The sequence below is a fragment of the Sebastes fasciatus genome, chromosome 23, assembly GCF_043250625.1.
Source record: "Sebastes fasciatus isolate fSebFas1 chromosome 23, fSebFas1.pri, whole genome shotgun sequence".
NCBI lineage: Eukaryota > Metazoa > Chordata > Actinopteri > Perciformes > Sebastidae > Sebastes > Sebastes fasciatus.
The window spans coordinates 322,077-348,715 of NC_133817.1; the positions used below are offsets into that span (position 1 = coordinate 322,077).

Sequence of the window (26,639 nt, forward strand, 5' to 3'; positions counted from 1 at the left end):
ACACACACCTGTTGTGCAGATGTTGTAGGGTGAAACAACGGTCGTCCCAAAACGAGGCAGAAGTGAGCATGGCTCACTCTGGACTTCTAACCCCCAAAAGACACAACTAGACCCCACGGGGAACCTTCAGACCAGATCTGAAGGTCCTACTTTAAATAGTTTCTGAGTTCTGCTCCAGAAACGAAAGTTTGACACCTCATTTCAAACGGTTATCATGTTTATATGGAACCTTCAAACCAACTGGATGGACCGGGTTCAGGCCCGGCCCGTCAGACTAACTGGTCTTCTAACTGGTCCATTACAGTAGAACGTTACGGTAGAACATTACGGTAGAACGTTACAGTAGAACGTTAAAGTAGAACGTTAAAGTAGAACGTTAAAGTAGAACGTTAAAGTAGAACGTTAAAGTAGAACGTTACAGTAGAACGTTAAAGTAGAACGTTACAGTAGAACGTTACAGTAGAACGTTACAGTAGAACGTTACAGTAGAACGTTAAAGTAGAACGTTAAAGTAGAACGTTAAAGTAGAACGTTACAGTAGAACGTTAAAGTAGAACGTTACAGTAGAACGTTACAGTAGAACGTTAAAGTAGAACGTTAAAGTAGAACGTTACAGTAGAACGTTAAAGTAGAACGTTACAGTAGAACGTTACAGTAGAACGTTACAGTAGAACAGGATGAACTGTGAGACCTCTGATGATCCTCTGACTCGTCATGTAGCACCACCATCAGGTTAAAAGTTGAATCTTTTATTGATGATACCTTTAGAACCAAAGAAACCAGAGAACCCAGAGAACCCAGAGACTACCCATCACCCTCAGCTGTTCTCATGTTCACACACACATTAGTGGCTCTGTGAGCTAAACGCTAACATCAGCATGCTAACATCCTCTCTGTTACACAGCTAACAGGCTGCTGACCTTCAGCACAGAAGCATCAACACAACCAACACCAAGGACTGATTAGTGAAGGAGAGAAGGAGAGGAGGGAAGGTAGGAAGGAGTAAAGGTAGGAGGGAGTGAAGGTAGGAAGGAGAGAAGGAGAGAAGGTAGGAGGGAGTGAAGGTAGGAAGGAGAGAAGGAGAGAAGGTAGGAGGGAGTGAAGGTAGGAAGGAGAGAAGGAGAGAAGGTAGGAGGGAGTGAAGGTAGGAAGGAGAGAAGGTAGGAGGGAGTGAAGGTAGGAAGGAGAGAAGGTAGGAAGGAGTGAAGGTAGGAAGGAGTGAAGGTAGGAGGGAGTGAAGGTAGGAAGGAGAGAAGGTAGGAAGGAGTGAAGGAGAGAAGGTAGGAGGGAGTGAAGGTAGGAAGGAGAGAAGGAGAGAAGGTAGGAGGGAGTGAAGGTAGGAAGGAGAGAAGGAGAGAAGGTAGGAGGGAGTGAAGGTAGGAAGGAGAGAAGGTAGGAGGGAGTGAAGGTAGGAAGGAGAGAAAGTAGGAGGGAGTGAAGGTAGGAAGGAGAGAAGGTAGGAAGGAGTGAAGGTAGGAGGGAGTGAAGGTAGGAAGGAGAGAAGGTAGGAAGGAGTGAAGGAGAGAAGGTAGGAAGGAGTGAAGGAGAGAAGGTAGGAAGGAGTGAAGGAGTGAAGGTAGGAGGGAGTGAAGGTAGGAGGGAGTGAAGGTAGGAAGGAGAGAAGGTAGGAGGGAGTGAAGGTAGGAAGGAGAGAAGGTAGGAGGGAGTGAAGGTAGGAAGGAGAGAAGGTAGGAAGGAGTGAAGGAGTGAAGGTAGGAGGGAGTGAAGGTAGGAGGGAGTGAAGGTAGGAAGGAGAGAAGGTAGGAGGGAGTGAAGGTAGGAAGGAGAGAAGGTAGGAAGGAGTGAAGGAGTGAAGGTAGGAAGGAGTGAAGGAGTGAAGGTAGGAAGGAGTGAAGGAGTGAAGGTAGGAAGGAATAACAACTCAGAAATAAAGGAACATAAAGTGAATGATTAATTTAAAGGGGCTGTTAGATAGAATCCTAAATGTGTTGTTAACAGCTTCACCTGTGTCCGTTAAGTCATCTACAGTCAGCGTCCTGTTGCTGGCGCTTGTGCTCGCTCTACATAGACATGAAGGAGCATCGCTCAACACAGTGAGGAGATGATGTATAACCTGGTTAGTTACTAACAGTCCCTTTAAACATGTTGTGAAACGTTAGAAAGACCAACCCAGGACAGACAGAAAGACAAAGACCAGGAGTCCTCCTCAGGTCTCCCAGTTTACATTTCATGTGTGACGTCATCGCCGGAGGCCACAAGTCTTTGACCTTTGACCTCGACCTTCTCGTCCATCCTCAGTCTGTACACAGAGAACTGTCTCCTCTACAGGTCCTCTACAGGTCCTCTACAGGTCCTCTACAGGTCCTCTACAGGTCCTCTACAGGTCCTGCTTCATGAGATGAACTATAGAGACCAAGACAACGCTTACAGTACTAACACACACTCTGATGTGTGTTTATTACAGTTTCTCACACACGCGCACACACACACACACACACACACACACACACACACACACACACACACACACACAGACCAAAGGACTGCACTGTACAAGAAGTTAAACTAATGTTGCTGGTCGGGGACGTTCTGGTTCTGGTTCTGATACTGATACTGGATAATGCTGACCTTTCTCTGGAGTCAGCACTCGCACACGCACACGCACACGCACACGCACACGCACACGCACACGCACACACACAGGCAGGCCAGCGCTCCTGTCCTTGTGAGAGGAATATTCCAGTAGGGTCCAGTAGGGGTTCTGTACAGTTCACCAGGTCCAGAGATCTAATGCCGACCCGGCCTCTGCTACTCCATCCGGTTCTGATGGCACCCTGGGACCTGGTCTTGGTGGGATCCAGTAAGTCTGATGTGATCTGATCTGGACTGAGATAAGTCAGATTAGACTGAAATCCACTTCAGGGTCGGGTTAGACCAGGTCCTCCTCTGGTTCTGGTTCTGCAGTCCGTCTGTCTCCTCAGTGCTCTGGAAACACAACGAGACCCAGTTGAAGACTAGAGACTAAACTACACCGTGAGCTTTAAAGCAACAAGTAGCTCGCTGGCCGTTTCTGAGTGGCTCTCTAAAGGTTCAGAGAATAACATGATATGTGTGCGTGTGTGTGTGTGTGTGTGTGCATGTACGTGTGTGTGTGCGTGTGCATGTACGTGCCTCCTCTCACTACTGGCCCTTGGAGGCGGTGCTCCTTCTCTGCTGTGAGATGCTGTAGATCTCCTGCAGCTGTTTCTTCTGGTCGTCGCTGAGCGGCGCCGTCAGACTCTGGTACCAGGCTGCATCCTCGTTCTGGACTCCTATCTCACACACACACACACACACACACACACACACACACACACACACACACACACACACACACACACACACACACATATATATAGAAAGGTTAGAGTGTTTTCATGCAGCTCCAGTCCAGATGTGCAATAGAAATAGACGTGTTGTTACTGTACTGTGTGTGTTTGGGTGTGGTGGGGAGGAGGAATCTGTTCAGTTATGAGCGAGAGTATTGGACGTTTGTTTTTAATTTACATTGCAGATGTTATATTTCAAAATAAAAAAATTCAGGTCCTAAAAACATTCCCTGATTTCGGCGTTTCTATATCTTCACCAGTATGATGTGGTGCTTCAGAGACGTGAAATAAAGCAGCATGTAATAGAGAACTAGAGCGTTATGAGCGATGACTCACGGAGCAGGGCGTTGGTGAAGAAGCGGTACTCGTCCTCTCCGTTGTCGTAGTCCAGAGGCGTGCTGTACTCCTCCAGCGGCGTTCCCTCAAAGCCGTCGTCATCCCAGTAGTCGTCATCGTCTTCGTCGTCGTCCTCGCCGGCCTGCCCCGTCGGGATGCTGGACTGCTGCTGCATGGCGTTACGGTTCTCGTTCACCTCGTCTTCGTCACTGGGAATCTCCTCTGGAACAGAAATTCAATTCAATTTATTTTATTTTGTATAGCGTCAAATCATAACAGAAGTTATCTGGAGACGCTTTATCTATAGAGCAGGTCTTAGACCGGACACCAGAGTTTAGAGACCCAACATGATCCACCAAGCGCACTGTGGCCAGGAACAACTCCCCGCTTAGCGTGTTCTATAAACCGACCGGCGGATCCTCGTCGGTAAAACTACCTGCTGACTGTTATGAGTTTAGAGAATCGTCTTATAACGATGACTTAGTTTATATATAAAAAGCTATGGAGAGAAGATCTTTCTACTGATTTCAGTTGAGATCCAGATCTACAATAAATGTTTGTATTTACTGTCTGAGCTCTTTCTTTAAATAAACTAATATTAACAAGAGTTCAAAGAAATACCTGACAACAGGGACGATACTAAAGCTCCGTACTGACAACAGGGACGATACTAAAGCTCCGTACTGACAACAGGGACGATACTAAAGCTCCGTACTGACAACAGGGACGATACTAAAGCTCCGTACTGACAACAGGGACGATACTAAAGCTCGGTACTGACAACAGGGACGATACTAAAGCTCGGTACTGACAACAGGGACGATACTAAAGCTCCGTACTGACAACAGGGACGATACTAAAGCTCCGTACTGACAACAGGGACGATACTAAAGCTCCGTACTGACAACAGGGACGATACTAAAGCTCCGTACTGACAACAGGGACGATACTAAAGCTCCGTACTGACAACAGGGACGATACTAAAGCTCCGTACTGACAACAGGGACGATACTAAAGCTCGGTACTGACAACAGGGACGATACTAAAGCTCGGTACTGACAACAGGGACGATACTAAAGCTCCGTACTGACAACAGGGACGATACTAAAGCTCGGTACTGACAACAGGGACGATACTAAAGCTCGGTACTGACAACAGGGACGATACTAAAGCTCCGTACTGACAACAGGGACGATACTAAAGCTCCGTACTGACAACAGGGACGATACTAAAGCTCCGTACTGACAACAGGGACGATACTAAAGCTCGGTACTGACAACAGGGACGAGACTAAAGCTCCGTACTGACAACAGGGACGAGACTAAAGCTCCGTACTGACAACAGGGACGATACTAAAGCTCAGTACTGACAACAGGGACGATACTAAAGCTCAGTACTGTATGTGCTTCTTGATATTTGCTCTGTAACATCGTCCTTTTCTATCCTTCCCTTAGGAACCTGAACACGTTCAGCATTCACCGGAAGATAATGGTAATGATAAGCTTTTCTATTAACAATACACCATTCTGAACCATCCGGAACCATCCTGAACCATTCTGAACCATCCTGAACCATTCTGAACCATTCTGAACCATCCTGAACCATTCTGAACCATCCTGAACCATCCTGAACCATTCTGAACCATCCTGAACCATCCTGAACCATTCTGAACCATTCTGAACCATTCTGAACCATCCTGAACCATTCTGAACCATCCTGAACCATCCGGAACCATTCTGAACCATCCTGAACCATTCTGAACCATCCTGAACCATTCTGAACCATCCTGAACCATTCTGAACCATCCTGAACCATCCTGAACCATTCTGAACCATTCTGAACCATCCTGAACCATTCTGAACCATCCTGAACCATTCTGAACCATCCTGAACCATCCGGAACCATTCTGAACCATCCTGAACCATCCTGAACCATCCGGAACCATTCTGAACCATCCTGAACCATTCTGAACCATCCTGAACCATTCTGAACCATCCTGAACCATCCTGAACCATTCTGAACCATTCTGAACCATCCTGAACCATTCTGAACCATCCTGAACCATTCTGAACCATCCTGAACCATCCGGAACCATTCTGAACCATCCTGAACCATCCTGAACCATCCTGAACCATTGTGAACCACTGGGAACCACTGGGAACCATTGGGAACCCTTTAAAGCAGTGAGGTCAGTGCATGTTAAACAGAAAGGCTGCAGGGTTACTCTGAGCTGCCACCGTAGCGTTAGTTAATCCATCAGTCTGACGGTCCAACCCTGTAAATGAGCTGCAGTTCATCTGAGCTCAGAGCTGGATGAAGATTAGAGAAGAGGATTATGGAATAAACGGAGAATCAGATTTATTTATCTTCACTAAGCCAATTTCTTTTCTTCTCTCTCTCTTTGTCTTCCCTCATGCTTTCTGCTTGAATCCCTCCATCTCTGTCCTGCTCTGATGATGATGATCATCATCATCCTATTCTCCTTCTGTTCTTCTTTTAACTCTCCTCATATCGTCCTTCGTCCTGCTCTAACTGATCTGGTCTCACCGTTCTGGTCTTCGTCGTGGGCCCCTGCGTGGGCCAGCAGGTCCGGTTTGTTGACCAGGCGGGAGGCGTAGAGGTGTTTGAGGCCCAGGAACAGGAGCAGGACGGAGGGGACGATCTGGGCGGCGACCCCCTCCAGCACCGCCGGCCGACTGGGCAGCTCCATCAGCACGCTGAGGCCGATGATGCACATCTTACGGTCGTGGAGCCTGAGGGAGGCGATCGGATCAGAGAGAGGAAGAGAAGGACTGAGAGAGAGGAGGGACACTGGAGGTATCTGGTGTTCGTCCAGATATTTACAGGCATTAAAAGAGACAAAGAAATCCTCCCTAACACGTCTAGGAACTCGGTATCGTTCTTCTATATCTATATCTATATCTATATCTATATCTATGCCTCACCCCAGGAAGAACTCGGTGTCGTTCATCCACTGGTTGATGAAGTGTGCGGTGATGGGCTGTGGGTTGTGTTGGAAGTGCATGTTGTCCAGCGTGTGGAGGAGCAGCGCCGGGTTGTAGTACAGAGCAGCGATGGCCACCTGGAGGCACATGGTCCTCAGCTCGCTGGACTTCACCCCCCGCATCAGACGCTCCAGAACCGCCTCCACAAACAGAGGGATGCACTGCACGGAGGAAAGGAAACACCATACAGAGAGGAAACTTTTACTTCAGGTTCACAGTGTTCAGTTAAAAACAGCTGGGGAGCAACAGTCCTACAGAACAACTTCCAAATATTAAAGTCCAATAAAAACTTCAGAATCGAGCATCCAGTTTAAAGTAATAGTCTAACGCACGCGCGAGTCAGAGGGTGCAAGCAAAACCCTGCGCCGGCTGAGGTGGGATCCCGGCCGAGCGGGGTCGGACGCACCACCGTAAAGTGGTATCGGAGCCGTTTTGCGAGTACGAGTACATGAGCACAGTATCGGACCCAATACACAATGCTGGTATCGGTATCGGTGCATCCCTAACGATAGACGTTAGTGATGATGGAGATGAAGGTTTGTAGTGTGATGAATGTCTGATAGATGTTAGTGATGATGGAGATGAAGGTTTGTAGTGTGATGAATGTCTGATAGATGTTAGTGATGATGGAGATGAAGGTTTGTAGTGTGATGAATGTCTGATAGATGTTAGTGACGATGGAGATGAAGGTTTGTAGTGTGATGAATGTCTGATAGACGTTAGTGACGATGGAGATGAAGGTTTGTAGTGTGATGAATGTCTGATAGACGTTAGTGATGATGGAGATGAAGGTTTGTAGTGTGATGAATGTCTGATAGACGTTAGTGATGATGGAGATGAAGGTTTGTAGTGTGATGAATGTCTGATAGATGTTAGTGATGATGGAGATGAAGGTTTGTAGTGTGATGAATGTCTGATAGACGTTAGTGATGATGGAGATGAAGGTTTGTAGTGTGATGAATGTCTGATAGATGTTAGTGATGATGGAGATGAAGGCTTGTAGTGTGATGAATGTCTGATAGATGTTAGTGATGATGGAGATGAAGGTTTGTAGTGTGATGAATGTCTGATAGATGTTAGTGATGATGGAGATGAAGGTTTGTAGTGTGATGAATGTCTGATAGATGTTAGTGACGATGGAGATGAAGGTTTGTAGTGTGATGAATGTCTGATAGATGTTAGTGATGATGGAGATGAAGGTTTGTAGTGTGATGAATGTCTGATAGATGTTAGTGATGATGGAGATGAAGGTTTGTAGTGTGATGAATGTCTGATAGATGTTAGTGATGATGGAGATGAAGGTTTGTAGTGTGATGAATGTCTGATAGATGTTAGTGATGATGGAGATGAAGGTTTGTAGTGTGATGAATGTCTGATAGATGTTAGTGATGATGGAGATGAAGGTTTGTAGTGTGATGAATGTCTGATAGATGTTAGTGACGATGGAGATGAAGGTTTGTAGTGTGATGAATGTCTGATAGATGTTAGTGATGATGGAGATGAAGGTTTGTAGTGTGATGAATGTCTGATAGATGTTAGTGATGATGGAGATGAAGGTTTGTAGTGTGATGAATGTCTGATAGACGTTAGTGATGATGGAGATGAAGGTTTGTAGTGTGATGAATGTCTGATAGACGTTAGTGACGATGGAGATGAAGGTTTGTAGTGTGATGAATGTCTGATAGATGTTAGTGACGATGGAGATGAAGGTTTGTAGTGTGATGAATGTCTGATAGATGTTAGTGATGATGGAGATGAAGGTTTGTAGTGTGCGGGGCTGTGTCTGACCTGGTCGATGCCTCTGCCTCTGCACTGCAGGATGATGACCTCCAACAGTTTGGCAGCGTGACATTCGGCATCCTCACCGGCATCTATGGTCAGCACCTACAACAGGTCAAAGATCACAACAGTCAGCGCTCGGCAGCAGCGCTGAGGAAACGGGATCCTCGTTCACATGGAGACAGTTATAGCCTGACCTTTTTGCACATGCTGTAGATGACCTCTAAGTGCTTGGGGTTGGACAGCAGCATGTCTGTATCCACGGTAACATAGTTGTGCAAAAGAGGCATCATATCTGTAACACAAGATAAGATCGGTGAGATCGCTGATGACTCAGGCCCAGCTGTTGATGATCTGGTTTCTCGGTGTGACTCGACCTACCTGTGAAGTAGTCGAAGCAGTCGTGCTGGAAGACCTCGAACAAGACGCCCAGAAGCTGCCACATCTGGGGGGAGATGGTCTGACAGGTGAGGCCGAACGCCAGCGACAAGATCTCCTCGTAGAACTCTGCAGAGGACAGGAGAGGACTGTTAATGGATCTCACACATGCACCGACATGCTCAACACACCCTGTACTACTTCAGCTAGAGCGGCAAAATGTAGAGTGTGTGTGTGGGTGTAAGTGAGTGTGTTCATGTAAAAACACTGGACTGCCCGTGCACACACACCTGCCATACCTATGATGGGCTTCTGCAAGACCAGACCGATCACCTGCAAACAGATCCCCTCCAGCTGCTGCGTGATCTGACAGAGAGAATGATATACACATATATAGCATCAGATGTCACATTCAATACTGAGACAGCATGTTCAGCATGTTCTCTGTGTGTGTGTGTGTGTGTGTGTGTGTGTGTGTGTGTGTGTGAGACCTCCTTGTGGTCCTCCATGACGGTGAGGATGGTGTCGATGGTGCTGAGGATGCCCAGGGCCATGACGGTCTTGTCCTCGTTCTCCTCGTACTCCTCACTCTGAAGGACCCGGGTGAAGATCTCCGCCTGACACACGCACACGCGCACACACACACACACACACACACACACACACAGGCAGCGGTTAAACACACATTACAGGATGTCTTCTGTAGTCACACATCATGACACAGAGAGACAAACACGATGCATCTGCAGGTTTCAGAGAGCCAAACGAAGACTCCTTCAGACTTCGTCATACATGAAACGATCAGATGTGTGTGTGTGTGTGTGTGTGTGTGTGTGTGTGTGTGTTGTGTTCCCACCAGGTTCTGCGTCATGTCCACAGCGATCACAGCCACCTCCTGGTTGTACTCGCAGATCATCTTCTGGATCACGTTGGTCAGGTCGTCGTTCTCCGTCTCCTTCACCACATGAAGCAGCTCCTGCATGACCGGTCGGATGTACGGCCGGATGTACAGTTTGGCTACACACAAACACACAAACACAAAATCCTCAATTACAGTATATGCAGTTTTATATCATTATATACAGTATATATATATATACACCATGTTCCTCCACAGACCTTGTTCCTGGTTGCTGACCAGCGTCTGCAGAGCGATGCCGGCTTCCACCTTGACGGGCATCTCTTTGTCATCGATCAGATCCTGTTTGACCAACTCCACGGCGTTCCTCAGCACCAGCTCGTCATGGAAACGCAGCGGGCTGAAGCAGTGGAGCACCCAGCAGGACTGGAAACACAGCGAGGAAGCACAGATTAATACAACACACAGACATGTTGGATCTCAGTCCATCTACAGGGGTTTCACCACTACACATCTCATGGTCCAGTATTACATATATCCATATATCCATGCATACACCACGGGGGTTTAAAGCGTTCTCCAGAGCTCTCACCCTGGCTCTCAGGTAACCCATCGGAGAGTTGAGCAGTGGGAAGACGTAGTTTTGCAGCATCATCTCCATCTGCTCCCTGTACATCCTCTTCTAGGATGAGACATGAACACACACACACACACACACACACACACACACACAGAGACACACACACACACACACACACACACACACACACACACACACACACACACACACACACACACACACACACACACACACACACACACACACACACACACACAGCCCCGAGATGATTAAAACACACGACTTTAAACCTTAAAGACTCTCTCTGATCTGTTCTACAGAGACAAACACACAGATCTGTATCTGTGGATGTGGATGAGCGTACCTTCAGTAAGAGCTCAGCCAGAGCTCCGATGCAGTGCAGCGCCCCGTCCTTCTTGCGGGGGTCAACAGACGGGTCCATCAGTATCTGGTGGCAGAACTCCATCATCTGAGGAAGAACCTGCGGAGAGGAAAACACAGAGGTTACATGTAGAAAGGGTTGATGCTTATTGTGCTGTTGAACCTGATAACTGATCTGCAGTGTTAGATCATCTCTGCTGTGCTTTACATGTAACATCATAAACCCACCAGTGACCACAGCCATCAGACTAACGTAGTGGAGGAAAACTGACATCCTCAGGCGTAGAGTAAAAAACGCTCCTCCTCACCTCCTTCCTCTTGCGGGCAGCTTTACACAGGACGCTCTGGGCGGCGGTGGCTGGGAGGGCGTGGTCATCATAGAGGTCTGCAGACAGACACCGACAGACACCAACACAAAGAATGGATCAAACTAACCGTTCTAAAACGATGTTTCCTTCAACATGAAGAACAATGATGCAGCTGAAACGTGGAGTTCATAAACTAAAGCTTTCTGGGAGTTCTTCCTGTGCTCTAATAATGTATTGACTGTCTAACAACTGCATGATAATTACAACAAAACCAACAGTATTGACAGAATGCCACCGATGACATTTGACAGAAGGAATGTTGTGCTATCTGTTCACCAACATGTTGAGCTATCTTCGTGAGTACTCACTGAACTTCATGCGGATGTACTCATACGGGTCCTCCAGCCACAGCTTCTCATCCTCATCTTTGTAACACATGAGAGGGAAGATGACCTCCTGGCAGATGGTCTGGAAGAGAAGATCATGAGCTCAGGAGGAGAATGACAGCGGCTGAAGACAGTTTCAGTCTTTCACACTGATGGACGGCGTAGCAGCAGAGACAGGGAGGACAGGCAGCGAGCTAACATGACTGAAGCTGATGGATCAACAATGCACAGATGTAATATTCTAAACATGTTTAATGAACACACACAGTGTTTAACTGACTCATCATCTCAGCACCAGTGAATCAGTTCATCCAAACACAATGAAACACACAATGAACTCATAGTTTGTGATTCGTCAAGCACCAAAACACCAAACATGCTTTTTACTTCAGCTTCTCAAGTATTAAACTAATCCTAAATAATCTGAATCATCATGATTATTATTATTAAACCTCAAGGACACACACAGTGTGTGATATAAATATAACTCTGTTTGTTTACCACAAAGTTCCATTAATGAGTCTGAACATTATAATGAGCTCGTACGGTGATGAAGATTCAGACTTTAGAAACCAGAGGAAGTGAACTCAGCGCTGAACTAAGAAGTAAAAGTCCCCGTTACACAATCCTGTTTCCGTTTCCATCACAGAAGAAGAAGTGTGAAGATGAGGCCATATCAGACTGATGCTGTTCTTTGTGTTTACTGCAGCGACTGATGGAACTAAACTTAGTCCCTGGTTCTCTTAAAGCTGCAGTAGGCAGAATGTTTCTGGCATCATTGGGCTAAAATCCCATAATAATAAAGTCAGTAATGTCTTTAAAGAGCTGAATGTTGTGATGGTTGAACGGTTTCTGTAGCTGAAAGTATGCAGGAGGAGTTAAAGTCCCAGAAACATACGGAACACAGAGTTGAAGAATAAAGATTCAGAGAACAACAGTGGGAACGCTGGATGAGCATTCACCCAACAAGTATCTTCACACTCTCTCTGCATCCCACTCCTCCTCATCACACTCCTCCTCATCAGACTCCTCCTCATCAGACTCCTCCTCATCACACTCCTCCTCATCAGACTCCTCCTCATCACACTCCTCCTCATCACACTCCTCCTCATCAGACTCCTCCTCATCACACTCCTCCTCATCACACTCCTCCTCATCACACTCCTCCTCATCAGACTCCTCCTCATCACACTCCTCCTCATCACACTCCTCCTCATCAGACTCCTCCTCATCAGACTCCTCCTCATCACACTCCTCCTCATCACACTCCTCCTCATCAGACTCCTCCTCATCAGACTCCTCCTCATCACACTCCTCCTCATCACACTCCTCCTCATCAGACTCCTCCTCATCAGACTCCTCCTCATCACACTCCTCCTCATCAGACTCCTCCTCATCACACTCCTCCTCATCAGACTCCTCCTCATCACACTCCTCCTCATCACACTCCTCCTCATCAGACTCCTCCTCATCAGACTCCTCCTCATCACACTCCTCCTCATCAGACTCCTCCTCATCACACTCCTCCTCATCACACTCCTCCTCATCAGACTCCTCCTCATCAGACTCCTCCTCATCAGACTCCTCCTCATCACACTCCTCCTCATCACACTCCTCCTCATCAGACTCCTCCTCATCAGACTCCTCCTCATCACACTCCTCCTCATCACACTCCTCCTCATCAGACTCCTCCTCATCAGACTCCTCCTCATCAGACTCCTCCTCATCAGACTCCTCCTCATCACACTCCTCCTCATCAGACTCCTCCTCATCACACTCCTCCTCATCACACTCCTCCTCATCAGACTCCTCCTCATCACACTCCTCCTCATCACACTCCTCCTCATCACACTCCTCCTCATCACACTCCTCCTCATCAGACTCCTCCTCATCAGACTCCTCCTCATCAGACTCCTCCTCATCACACTCCTCCTCATCAGACTCCTCCTCATCAGACTCCTCCTCATCAGACTCCTCCTCATCACACTCCTCCTCATCAGACTCCTCCTCATCACACTCCTCCTCATCAGACTCCTCCTCATCACACTCCTCCTCATCACACTCCTCCTCATCAGACTCCTCCTCATCAGACTCCTCCTCATCACACTCCTCCTCATCAGACTCCTCCTCATCACACTCCTCCTCATCACACTCCTCCTCATCAGACTCCTCCTCATCAGACTCCTCCTCATCACACTCCTCCTCATCAGACTCCTCCTCATCAGACTCCTCCTCATCACACTCCTCCTCATCACACTCCTCCTCATCAGACTCCTCCTCATCAGACTCCTCCTCATCAGACTCCTCCTCATCAGACTCCTCCTCATCACACTCCTCCTCATCAGACTCCTCCTCATCACACTCCTCCTCATCACACTCCTCCTCATCAGACTCCTCCTCATCACACTCCTCCTCATCACACTCCTCCTCATCACACTCCTCCTCATCACACTCCTCCTCATCAGACTCCTCCTCATCAGACTCCTCCTCATCAGACTCCTCCTCATCACACTCCTCCTCATCAGACTCCTCCTCATCAGACTCCTCCTCATCAGACTCCTCCTCATCACACTCCTCCTCATCAGACTCCTCCTCATCACACTCCTCCTCATCACACTCCTCCTCATCAGACTCCTCCTCATCAGACTCCTCCTCATCACATTCCTCCTCATCACACTCCTCCTCATCACACTCCTCCTCATCAGACTCCTCCTCATCAGACTCCTCCTCATCACACTCCTCCTCATCAGACTCCTCCTCATCACACTCCTCATCACACTCCTCCTCATCAGACTCCTCCTCATCACACTCCTCATCAGACTCCTCCTCATCAGACTCCTCCTCATCACACTCCTCCTCATCAGACTCCTCCTCATCACACTCCTCCTCATCACACTCCTCCTCATCAGACTCCTCCTCATCACACTCCTCCTCATCACACTCCTCCTCATCAGACTCCTCCTCATCACACTCCTCCTCATCACACTCCTCCTCATCACACTCCTCCTCATCAGACTCCTCCTCATCACACTCCTCCTCATCAGACTCCTCCTCATCAGACTCCTCCTCATCACACTCCTCCTCATCAGACTCCTCCTCATCACACTCCTCCTCATCACACTCCTCCTCATCACACTCCTCCTCATCAGACTCCTCCTCATCACACTCCTCCTCATCAGACTCCTCCTCATCACACTCCTCCTCATCACACTCCTCCTCATCAGACTCCTCCTCATCACACTCCTCCTCATCACACTCCTCCTCATCAGACTCCTCATCACACTCCTCCTCATCAGACTCCTCCTCATCACACTCCTCCTCCTCATCACACTCCTCCTCATCAGACTCCTCCTCATCACACTCCTCCTCATCAGACTCCTCCTCATCAGACTCCTCCTCATCACACTCCTCCTCATCACTCCTCCTCATCAGACTCCTCCTCATCAGACTCCTCCTCATCACACTCCTCCTCATCACACTCCTCCTCATCACACTCCTCCTCATCACACTCCTCCTCATCAGACTCCTCCTCATCAGACTCCTCCTCATCACACTCCTCCTCATCAGACTCCTCCTCATCAGACTCCTCCTCATCACACTCCTCCTCATCACACTCCTCCTCATCAGACTCCTCCTCATCAGACTCCTCCTCATCACACTCCTCCTCATCAGACTCCTCCTCATCAGACTCCTCCTCATCAGACTCCTCCTCATCACACTCCTCCTCATCAGACTCCTCCTCATCAGACTCCTCCTCATCACACTCCTCCTCATCAGACTCCTCCTCATCAGACTCCTCCTCATCAGACTCCTCCTCATCACACTCCTCCTCATCAGACTCCTCCTCATCACACTCCTCCTCATCACACTCCTCCTCATCAGACTCCTCCTCATCACACTCCTCCTCATCAGACTCCTCCTCATCACACTCCTCCTCATCACACTCCTCCTCATCAGACTCCTCCTCATCACACTCCTCCTCATCAGACTCCTCCTCATCACACTCCTCCTCATCACACTCCTCCTCATCACACTCCTCCTCATCACACTCCTCCTCATCAGACTCCTCCTCATCACACTCCTCCTCATCAGACTCCTCCTCATCACACTCCTCCTCATCAGACTCCTCCTCATCACACTCCTCATCACACTCCTCCTCATCACACTCCTCCTCATCAGACTCCTCCTCATCACACTCCTCCTCATCACACTCCTCCTCATCAGACTCCTCCTCATCACACTCCTCATCAGACTCCTCCTCATCACACTCCTCCTCATCACACTCCTCCTCATCACACTCCTCCTCATCACACTCCTCCTCATCAGACTCCTCCTCATCAGACTCCTCCTCATCAGACTCCTCCTCATCACACTCCTCCTCATCACACTCCTCCTCATCACACTCCTCCTCATCAGACTCCTCCTCATCACACTCCTCATCAGACTCCTCCTCATCACACTCCTCCTCATCACACTCCTCCTCATCACACTCCTCCTCATCAGACTCCTCCTCATCACACTCCTCCTCATCACACTCCTCCTCATCACACTCCTCCTCATCAGACTCCTCCTCATCAGACTCCTCCTCATCACACTCCTCCTCATCACACTCCTCCTCATCAGACTCCTCCTCATCAGACTCCTCCTCATCACACTCCTCCTCATCACACTCCTCCTCATCAGACTCCTCCTCATCACACTCCTCCTCATCATGACGGTCCTCTACCTGCATGTGGGGCTTCATCTGCTTCCAGGTCAGGGAGTGGGACAGGCCCTGGTTGAGGTAGTTGAGGCACTGCTGCAGGACTCGAGGAGTAACGTACTGCTTCTGACGGTGCTGGTCCACCACCTTCAGCAGGACCTGGACAGACAACACATCACACACACACACACAGAGACACAGAGAGACACAACGGTGAAACCAGAACCGAGTCTGAGCAACACAGAAACAGTAAATTCTAAACCGCCGGTGGGCGAGCCTCCTTCAGCCTCCTTCAGGCTCAGAGACATGCTGACCTGCTGGAGGCCGATCGCATAGGTCTTCAGGAAGAAGTCTGCAAACTCGTAGTACTCCTTCGTCACGTTGCCGGGGCTTCCGTACCTGTAACCAGACCAGAAGCATGTTGTGACACCTGAGATTTAATCACCTGTTTACACCCCAGAAACACCGGGGAAGAAAGAAAGAAAGAAAGAAAACTACATATGAAACACGTGACCGACCAACCGAGACCAAATAAAGATTAACACACAGAGAGCCACAGAGTGACTGGATGGTGATGTCTGGTGATGTCTGGTGATGTCTGGTGATGTCTGGTGTCTCTCTGAGGATGAGACAGCAGCTTTCTGGACTCACCGCTCAAACAGTCTGGTGATGATGCGTAACGCCCACTTCTTACACTTCCACCACGCCAGCTCAGGACGGTCGTCCTCATCCACCTCCAGAGTCTCCTAACACACACACACACAGACACAACACACACAACACACACAACACACACACTTCCTGTTTAGTGTTTGGAGCTCGTGGCTCCAGCAACAGACTACTTCACTACTTCACTACTTCACTTAGAGTCAGGTCAGTTTAAGAGTCCATTACAGTAATAATAACTGATTCATTAACAGGGAACAGCAGCAGCGTGATGCTGTTACCATGACAACAAAAACATTTACACAAGATCCTCATCACGTTATAACCAGATACTTCTCATGTTATTAGGACATTTTATATCATCAGTACCAGATTATCAAGAAACATTTATCTGTGTGTGTATGTGTGTGCGCGTGCGTGCGCGCGTGCGTGCGTGTACGCATGCGTGCATGCGTGTGTGTGTGTGAGTGTGTGTGTGTGTGTGTGTGTGTGTGTGTGTCTGTGTGTCTGTGTGTGTGTGTGCGTGTCTTACAGAGGGGACGTCTCGGTCCATTATAGCTCGGAGGATCTCCATCCACTGAGTCATCACTGTGTTGTTGATCAGCTGGAGAGGCAGCGAGTACTGCAGGACAACCAGAAGGTCCATGATGTCATCATCATCATCCTCATCATCATCATCATCATCATCCTCATCCTCATCCTCATCATCATAGTAGCACTTCACTAATACATCTTATTATGAGTTTCATATTTATGAAGACACACACACACACCTGTACGAGGAGGATCTGTTTCTGGATGAGGACGGAGAAGATGGTGGAGTCGACCATCAGCTGGCTGATCAGCTGCTGAATCCTCGGCAGGAAGATCTGCATGGCGGCCAGCAGCGGCTCCCTCTCATCTGCCTTCCTGTACCTGAACACACACACAGAGAACACAACATGACTGTGGAGTGATGTTCAGAGTGCTGAGGTGGAACAGACCGGGTTACTCACTCGTATGTCTTGACCAGCTGGTAGAGAGCCAGCAGGCTGCCGTACCAGCTGCCGCTGTTCTGAGACTGCAGGTACATGCCGATCTTGTCCACGATGGCGGTCCAGCGGCCGGGGAAGTCGTGCTTGATGATGGCTCGCAGACACATGGTCAGCTGGGCGCTACGGACACGACCAAAACATACGCAGTCATTTACTGTAGCCAGGTTGTTCATTCAGCGTCTGCACGCCGTTCAGCTTCCAGCTGAGGCCTCCTTAATATATATATACATATATATATATATACATATATATGTATATATATGTATATATATATACATATATATATATATATATATACATATATGTATATATATACATATATGTATATATACATATATATATATATACATATATATATATATGTATATATATATATATATGTATATACATATACATATATATATATGTAGGTTAGATGTTAAATATGGGGCTTTTCTAAAGAGATAAACAGGATGATGCATTATATATATAGATATGTGTGTGTGTGTGTGTGTGTGTGTGTGTGTGTGTGTGTGTACCGTATGGACTCTGGGCAGCGGATGATGCCCTCCACGACGTGCTCTCTGATCTGCTGCCGGTCGTTCTCGTGGATGTTGAAGGGGAAGATGACCTCGCCCAGAGACGGCTCTCTGTCCTGCCAGTACTGACTCACCATGTTCTTCAGGTAGATGGCCGCTACGGACACAGAGTGCACGAGTCAGGTGAGCACGCACACACACACAAAGTACAGACCAACGCAACTACCCATCCAGAGTCATGAGGCTCCAGAGACGGGATTCTGGTGGTATTCTATATTTCTCTTATCGTCAACAAACATCCTGAGCAGACTAAAGACCAACGATGAAGACATCCTGCTAACAGGTATGATGTGAGTATCCAGAGCAGGTCTGACGGAATCGGATTGTCATCGTCATCATATGAACATGACGATAAACACATGACACATGACATCACACATGACATCACACATCACACATGACATCACAACGATGACTAAGAAACATGGTTTTATTTAGGGGTGGTTAATGAAGCCCGTTATTAAACGGGTTAAAGACCATAACGAGAGTCTTAATTATAACGCTGCAGCTCATGGACCGCTGAGAGTCTTGTCTCATGGACTGCTGAGAGTCTTGTTTTATGGATGTTGAGAGTCTTGTTTTATGGATGTTGAGTCTTGTTTTATGGACTGCTGAGAGTCTTGTTTTATAGACTGGTGAGTCTTGTTTTATGGATGTTGAGTCTTGTTTTATGGACTGCTGAGAGTCTTGTTTTATAGACTGCTGAGTCTTGTTTTATGGATGTTGAGAGTCTTGTTTTATGGACTGATGAGTCTTGTTTTATGGATGTTGAGAGTCTTGTTTTATGGACTGCTGAGAGTCTTGTTTTATGGATGTTGAGAGTCTTGTTTTATGGACTGATGAGTCTTGTTTTATGGATGTTGAGAGTCTTGTTTTATGGACTGCTGAGAGTCTTGTTTTATGGACTGCTGAGAGTCTTGTTTTATAGACTGCTGAGAGTCTTGTTTTATGGATGTTGAGAGTCTTGTTTTATGGACTGCTGAGAGTCTTGTTTTATAGACTGCTGAGAGTCTTGTTTTATAGACTGCTGAGAGTCTTGTCTCATGGACTGCTGAGAGTCTTGTTTTATGGACGGCTGAGAGTCTTGTTTTATGGACTGCTGAGAGTCTTGTTTTATGGACTGCTGAGAGTCTTGTTTTATGGACTGCTGAGAATCTTGTTTTATGGTCCGCTGAGAGTCTTGTTTTATGGACTGCTGAGAGTCTTGTTTTATGGACTGTTGAGAGTCTTGTTTTATGGATGTTGAGAGTCTTGTCTCATGGACTGCTGAGAGTCTTGTTTTATGGATGTTGAGAGTCTTGTCTCATGGACTGCTGAGAGTCTTGTTTTATGGATGTTGAGAGTCTTGTCTCATGGACCGCTGAGAGTCTTGTTTTATGGATGTTGAGAGTCTTGTCTCATGGACTGCTGAGAGTCTTGTTTTATGGATGTTGAGTCTTGTTTTATGGATGTTGAGAGTCTTGTTTTATAGACTGCTGAGAGTCTTGTTTTATAGACTGCTGAGAGTCTTGTTTTATAGACTGCTGAGAGTCTTGTTTTATGGACTGCTGAGAGTCTTGTTTTATGGATGTTGAGAGTCTTGTTTTATGGACCGCTGAGAGTCTTGTTTTATGGACCGCTGAGAGTCTTGTCTCATGGACTGCTGAGAGTCTTGTTTTATGGACTGCTGAGAGTCTTGTTTTATGGACCGCTGAGAGTCTTGTCTCATGGACTGCTGAGAGTCTTGTTTTATGGATGTTGAGAGTCTTGTTTTATGGACTGCTGAGAGTCTTGTTTTATGGATGTTGAGTCTTGTTTTATGGACCGCTGAGAGTCTTGTCTCATGGACAGCTGAGAGTCTTGTTTTATGGACAGTTGAGAGTCTTGTTTTATGGACAGCTGAGAGTCTTGTTTTATGGACAGCTGAGAGTCTTGTTTTATGGACAGTTGAGAGTCTTGTTTTATGGACAGCTGAGAGTCTTGTTTTATGGACTGCTGAGAGTCTTGTTTTATGGACTGCTGAGAGTCTTGTTTTATGGACAGCTGAGAGTCTTGTTTTATGGACTGCTGAGAGTCTTGTTTTATGGACAGCTGAGAGTCTTGTTTTATGGATGTTGAGTCTTGTTTTATGGACTGCTGAGAGTCTTGTCTCATGGACAGCTGAGTCTTGTTTTATGGACAGTTGAGAGTCTTGTTTTATGGACAGCTGAGAGTCTTGTTTTATGGACAGCTGAGAGTCTTGTTTTATGGACAGTTGAGAGTCTTGTTTTATGGACAGCTGAGAGTCTTGTTTTATGGACTGCTGAGAGTCTTGTTTTATGGACTGCTGAGAGTCTTGTTTTATGGACAGCTGAGAGTCTTGTTTTATGGACTGCTGAGAGTCTTGTTTTATGGACTGCTGAGAGTCTTGTTTTATGGACAGCTGAGAGTCTTGTTTTATGGATGTTGAGTCTTGTTTTATGGACTGCTGAGAGTCTTGTTTTATGGACAGCTGAGAGTCTTGTTTTATGGACAGTTGAGAGTCTTGTTTTATGGACAGCTGAGAGTCTTGTTTTATGGACTGCTGAGAGTCTTGTTTTATGGACTGCTGAGAGTCTTGTTTTATGGACAGCTGAGAGTCTTGTTTTATGGACTGCTGAGAGTCTTGTCTCATGGACAGCTGAGAGTCTTGTTTTATGGATCTTGAGTCTTGTTTTATGGACTGCTGAGAGTCTTGTTTTATGGACTGCTGAGAGTCTTGTTTTATGGACTGCTGAGTCTTGTTTTATGGACAGTTGAGAGTCTTGTTTTATGGACAGCTGAGAGTCTTGTTTTATGGACAGCTGAGAGTCTTGTTTTATGGACAGTTGAGAGTCTTGTTTTATGGACAGCTGAGAGTCTTGTTTTATGGACTGCTGAGAGTCTTGTTTTATGGACAGTTGAGAGTCTTGTTTTATGGACAGTTGAGAGTCTTGTTTTATGGACAGCTGAGAGTCTTGTTTTATGGACAGCTGAGAGTCTTGTTTTATGGACAGTTGAGAGTCTTGTTTTATGGACAGTTGAGAGTCTTGTTTTATGGACAGTTGAGAGTCTTGTTTTATGGACTGCTGAGAGTCTTGTTTTATGGACAGCTGAGAGTCTTGTTTTATGGACTGCTGAGAGTCTTGTTTTATGGACTGCTGAGAGTCTTGTTTTATGGACAGTTGAGAGTCTTGTTTTATGGACAGCTGAGAGTCTTGTTTTATGGACTGCTGAGAGTCTTGTTTTATGGACTGCTGAGAGTCTTGTTTTATGGACTGCTGAGAGTCTTGTTTTATGGACAGTTGAGAGTCTTGTTTTATGGACAGCTGAGAGTCTTGTTTTATGGACAGCTGAGAGTCTTGTTTTATGGACAGTTGAGAGTCTTGTTTTATGGACAGTTGAGTCTTGTTTTATGGACTGCTGAGAGTCTTGTTTTATGGACAGCTGAGAGTCTTGTTTTATGGACTGCTGAGAGTCTTGTTTTATGGACTGCTGAGAGTCTTGTTTTATGGACAGTTGAGAGTCTTGTTTTATGGACAGCTGAGAGTCTTGTTTTATGGACTGCTGAGAGTCTTGTTTTATGGACAGCTGAGAGTCTTGTTTTATGGACTGCTGAGAGTCTTGTTTTATGGACTGCTGAGAGTCTTGTTTTATGGACTGCTGAGAGTCTTGTTTTATGGACTGCTGAGAGTCTTGTTTTATGGACAGTTGAGAGTCTTGTTTTATGGACAGCTGAGAGTCTTGTTTTATGGACTGCTGAGAGTCTTGTTTTATGGACTGCTGAGAGTCTTGTTTTATGGACAGTTGAGAGTCTTGTTTTATGGACAGCTGAGAGTCTTGTTTTATGGACAGCTGAGAGTCTTGTTTTATGGACTGCTGAGAGTCTTGTTTTATGGACTGTTGAGAGACTTACCTGCCTGGCGAACAGGAAACTCCACCTGCTCTGAGACGATGATCTGAAGCAGCGTCGGAGCGAAGTTGATGATCTTGTAGGACTGAAACACAGAGAGAGACGACTCAGCGTCAAACAGCCAGCAGAGGACAGACGGACACATTCAGATTAAAGGAAGTCATTAAACCAACTACATTTTACAGGTACACACCTGTCCTGTCCTGTACACATCTGTCCTGTCCACACCTGTCCTGTCCTGTACACACCTGTCCTGTCCTGTACACATCTGTCCTGTCCACACCTGTCCTGTACACACCTGTCCTGTAAACATCTGTCCTGTACACATCTGTCCTATACACACCTGTCATGTACACATCTGTCCTGTCCACACCTGTCCTATACACATCTGTCCTGTTCACATCTGTCCTGTACACATCTGTCCTATACACATCTGTCCTGTCCACACCTGTCCTATACACATCTGTCCTGTCCACACCTGTCCTATACACATCTGTCATGTACACATCTGTCCTATACACATCTGTCCTGTACACATCTGTCCTGTCCACACCTGTCCTATACACATCTGTCCTGTCCACATCTGTGCTGTCCCCTGTGGTGCAGAGGTCCTACAGGGGACAGTCAGTGATAACAGGAGTTATCTGCCTCCTGAGGTCATTAATCATTACATCATGATCAATATGATAGAATCTGAGTGATGAATGGGTCAGGCTCTCTCATGCACACACACGCACACGCGCGCACACACACGCACGCACACACACACACACACACACACACACACACACACACACACACACACACACACACACACACACACACCAGCCTCCAGCAGAACCCTCCCGTCCCCGGACCCGGACCCGGACCCGGACCCGGACCCGGACCCGGACCCGGACCCACCTGGTTCAGCTCGGTCTCGGCTGCTATCCGGAGGTTCGGGTCGATGGTTCCCTTCAGAGCGGTGATGATCCGGTTCGGGTCCATGGTCCTGTGGTTCTGTGGTTCTGTTGGTTCTGTAGAGCTGGGTATAGAGCTATAGAGGTAGATCTAGAACAGAACCAGCAGCAGAACCGAGCCGAGAGGATCACTGCGGCCCAACACCGTCAAACATCCGGGTTACACACTGTCCCGGTCAAACCTTTCACAATAAAAGACCCGTTACCGGAAGACTCGCTCCTCTGAGCAGCGGCGGGGCTTTTATTCTGAAAGAACACCTCGACTTCCGCTCCACTAGACTGCTTTACGGCAGCTCCGCTCCGTTACCGTCAACCAGCTGGAGGTGACGTAAAGCTGAAAACACACAGTATATAAACACACAGTATATATATACTGTGTGTTTATATACTGTGTGTTTATATACTGTGTGTTTATATACTATGTTTATATACTATGTGTTTATATACTGTGTTTATATACTATGTGTTTTTATATACTGTGTGTTTATATACTGTGTTTATATACTGTGTGTTTATATACTATGTTTATATACTGTGTGTTTATATACTGTGTGTTTATATACTGTGTTTATATACTGTGTGTTTATATACTGTGTGTTTATATACTGTGTGTTTATATACTGTGTTTATATACTGTGTGTTTATATACTGTGTGTTTATATACTGTGTTTATATACTGTGTGTTTATATACTGTGTGTTTATATACTGTGTGTTTATATACTGTGTTTATATACTGTGTGTTTATATACTGTGTTTATATACTGTGTGTTTATATACTGTGTGTTTATATACTGTGTGTTTATATACTGTGTTTATATACTGTGTGTTTATATACTGTGTGTTTATATACTATGTTTATATACTGTGTGTTTATATACTGTGTTTATATACTATGTGTTTATATACTGTGTGTTTATATACTGTGTGTTTATATACTGTGTGTTTATATACTGTGTGTTTATATACTGTGTGTTTATATACTATGTTTATATACTATGTGTTTATATACTGTGTTTATATACTATGTGTTTTTATATACTGTGTGTTTATATACTGTGTGTTTATATACTGTGTGTTTATATACTGTGTTTATATACTATGTGTTTATATACTGTGTGTTTATATACTGTGTTTATATACTGTGTGTTTATATACTATGTTTATATACTGTGTGTTTATATACTGTGTTTATATACTGTGTGTTTATATACTGTGTTTATATACTGTGTGTTTATATACTGTGTTTATATACTGTGTGTTTATATACTATGTGTTTATATACTGTGTGTTTATATACTGTGTTTATATACTGTGTGTTTATATACTGTGTGTTTATATACTGTGTTTATATACTATGTGTTTATATACTGTGTGTTTATATACTGTGTTTATATACTGTGTGTTTATATACTGTGTGTTTATATACTGTGTTTATATACTGTGTGTTTATATACTATGTGTTTATATACTGTGTGTTTATATACTGTGTTTATATACTGTGTGTTTATATACTGTGTGTTTATATACTGTGTTTATATACTGTGTGTTTATATACTGTGTGTTTATATACTGTGTGTTTATATACTGTGTGTTTATATACTGTGTGTTTATATACTGTGTTTATATACTGTGTGTTTATATACTGTGTGTTTATATACTGTGTTTATATACTGTGTGTTTATATACTGTGTTTATATACTGTGTGTTTATATACTGTGTGTTTATATACTGTGTTTATATACTGTGTGTTTATATACTGTGTTTATATACTGTGTTTATATACTGTGTGTTTATATACTGTGTGTTTATATACTGTGTTTATATACTGTGTGTTTATATACTATGTGTTTATATACTGTGTTTATATACTGTGTGTTTATATACTGTGTTTATATACTGTGTTTATATACTGTGTGTTTATATACTATGTGTTTATATACTGTGTTTATATACTGTGTGTTTATATACTGTGTTTATATACTGTGTTTATATACTGTGTGTTTATATACTGTGTGTTTATATACTGTGTTTATATACTGTGTGTTTATATACTGTGTTTATATACTGTGTTTATATACTGTGTGTTTATATACTATGTGTTTATATACTGTGTGTTTATATACTGTGTGTTTATATACTGTGTTTATATACTGTGTGTTTATATACTATGTGTTTATATACTGTGTGTTTATATACTGTGTTTATATACTGTGTGTTTATATACTGTGTTTATATACTGTGTTTATATACTATGTGTTTATATACTGTGTGTTTATATACTGTGTTTATATACTGTGTGTTTATATACTGTGTGTTTATATACTGTGTTTATATACTGTGTGTTTATATACTATGTGTTTATATACTGTGTGTTTATATACTGTGTGTTTATATACTATGTGTTTATATACTGTGTGTTTTCAGTGTATATATGTATATATACATGTATATATATATGTGTATATATATGTATATATATACATATATATACACATGTATATACACTGTGTATATGTATATATACATATACATGTATATATACATGTATATATACATGTATATATACATGTATATGTATATATACATATACACAGTGTATATATACATATACATGTATATATACATGTATATATACATGTATATATATGTATATATACATGTGTATATACATATACACAGTGTATATATATATACACACATTGTATATATATATATAGGCTCAGCTAAACTGAGCCGGGATAATAATATATATATAATAATAATCTGGTTTGATCTGGTATCTGGTTTAGTGATTCAGCCTCCAGGTGGTTTAATGTCTGAGGTTCTGGGTTGATCTCGTACGGTCTCCTGTTCTTTGGATCATTAATGAAGTTCAGTTCTGTCAAGGGAGGAACAATGTTGGATATATATTTATAATCTGATCGGTAGTTTCTGATAGTAATCATAAAACGTTGTGTTTGAGTTTATTAAATGTCTCTGTGTTGTGAATGCTGTAATGAGTGATTTCTCTTGGTTTCTTTTCAGCTGATTATAGAATAACCTGTTGGTTTTATTGTTTAAAGTATTCCGGTCGTTGTATTAGGAGCTGGGTCTGTTGATGAAGGAGATGTTCAAGCTGCATCTTAATTTAATTTCAGGTTTGCTCATTAGAGGAGCTGAATGTTTGAAGTATAGATGTGTTATTATTTGTCTTATGTATGGTTTATGAAAGGATGATGTCCCCTAAGAACCAACAAAACTGGTTTCTATTGTAGTTTGGAAATTTGAGTAATAATCTGAATTTCAGATTGATTTCCGTTCCAGCTGTACAGCGCTGTTCCAGCTGTGCAGCGCTGTTAGAGGATTAACAGTGAATACTTCAGCCAGGTTAATGTGCTGCTGCAGACGAGTGAAAGTAACAGACGGACGTCTAATTTAAACAATCTGTAACTGTAAAAGCATGACAAAAATAAAGATGAAGCACCCAAAC

At 44.8% G+C, this 26,639-nt stretch overlaps 1 protein-coding gene across 2 annotated transcripts; it reads right to left on the minus strand.

Moving 5' to 3' along the window:
* Positions 1-733: 733 nt before the first annotated feature.
* ipo8 (importin 8) lies at positions 734-23,350 on the minus strand. Of its 2 annotated transcripts, XM_074625575.1 has the most exons (29): positions 23,114-23,350; positions 22,764-22,821; positions 22,554-22,598; positions 22,439-22,458; positions 22,214-22,295; positions 18,262-18,418; positions 17,705-17,863; positions 17,483-17,624; positions 17,242-17,331; positions 16,695-16,789; positions 16,358-16,442; positions 16,068-16,202; positions 11,324-11,423; positions 10,956-11,032; positions 10,631-10,747; positions 10,279-10,368; positions 9,947-10,112; positions 9,684-9,844; positions 9,319-9,444; positions 9,118-9,193; positions 8,831-8,956; positions 8,647-8,744; positions 8,459-8,554; positions 6,611-6,831; positions 6,213-6,418; positions 3,666-3,887; positions 3,133-3,272; positions 2,343-2,946; positions 734-2,294 (listed from the first exon to the last, which is right to left on the minus strand). In XM_074625575.1, exons 1-27 carry the CDS (start codon positions 23,195-23,197, stop codon positions 3,142-3,144), a joined length of 3,165 nt encoding a protein of 1,054 aa, XP_074481676.1. In that variant the 5' UTR covers positions 23,198-23,350; the 3' UTR covers positions 734-2,294; positions 2,343-2,946; positions 3,133-3,141. The 2 variants fall into 2 exon arrangements, with proteins under 2 accessions (XP_074481676.1, XP_074481677.1); XM_074625576.1 differs by lacking the exons at positions 22,439-22,458; positions 22,554-22,598; positions 22,764-22,821 and having other exon boundaries at positions 17,242-17,358; positions 17,495-17,624; positions 23,114-23,348.
* Between the last annotated feature and the right edge of the window lie 3,289 nt (positions 23,351-26,639).

Bases quoted from the DNA above. Each gene is read 5' to 3' on its own strand.
- ipo8 (XM_074625575.1), bottom strand. From the start codon at position 23,197: ATGGACCCGAACCGGATCATCACCGCTCTGAAGGGAACCATCGACCCG. The intron at 16,443-16,694 runs GTGAGTCCAGAA...GTCTGGTTACAG, and splicing joins ATCACCAGACTGTTTGAGCG to GTACGGAAGCCCCGGCAACG. The intron at 8,957-9,117 runs GTGTGTGTGCAC...TGTCCTCTGCAG, and splicing joins GCCCATCATAGGTATGGCAG to AGTTCTACGAGGAGATCTTG.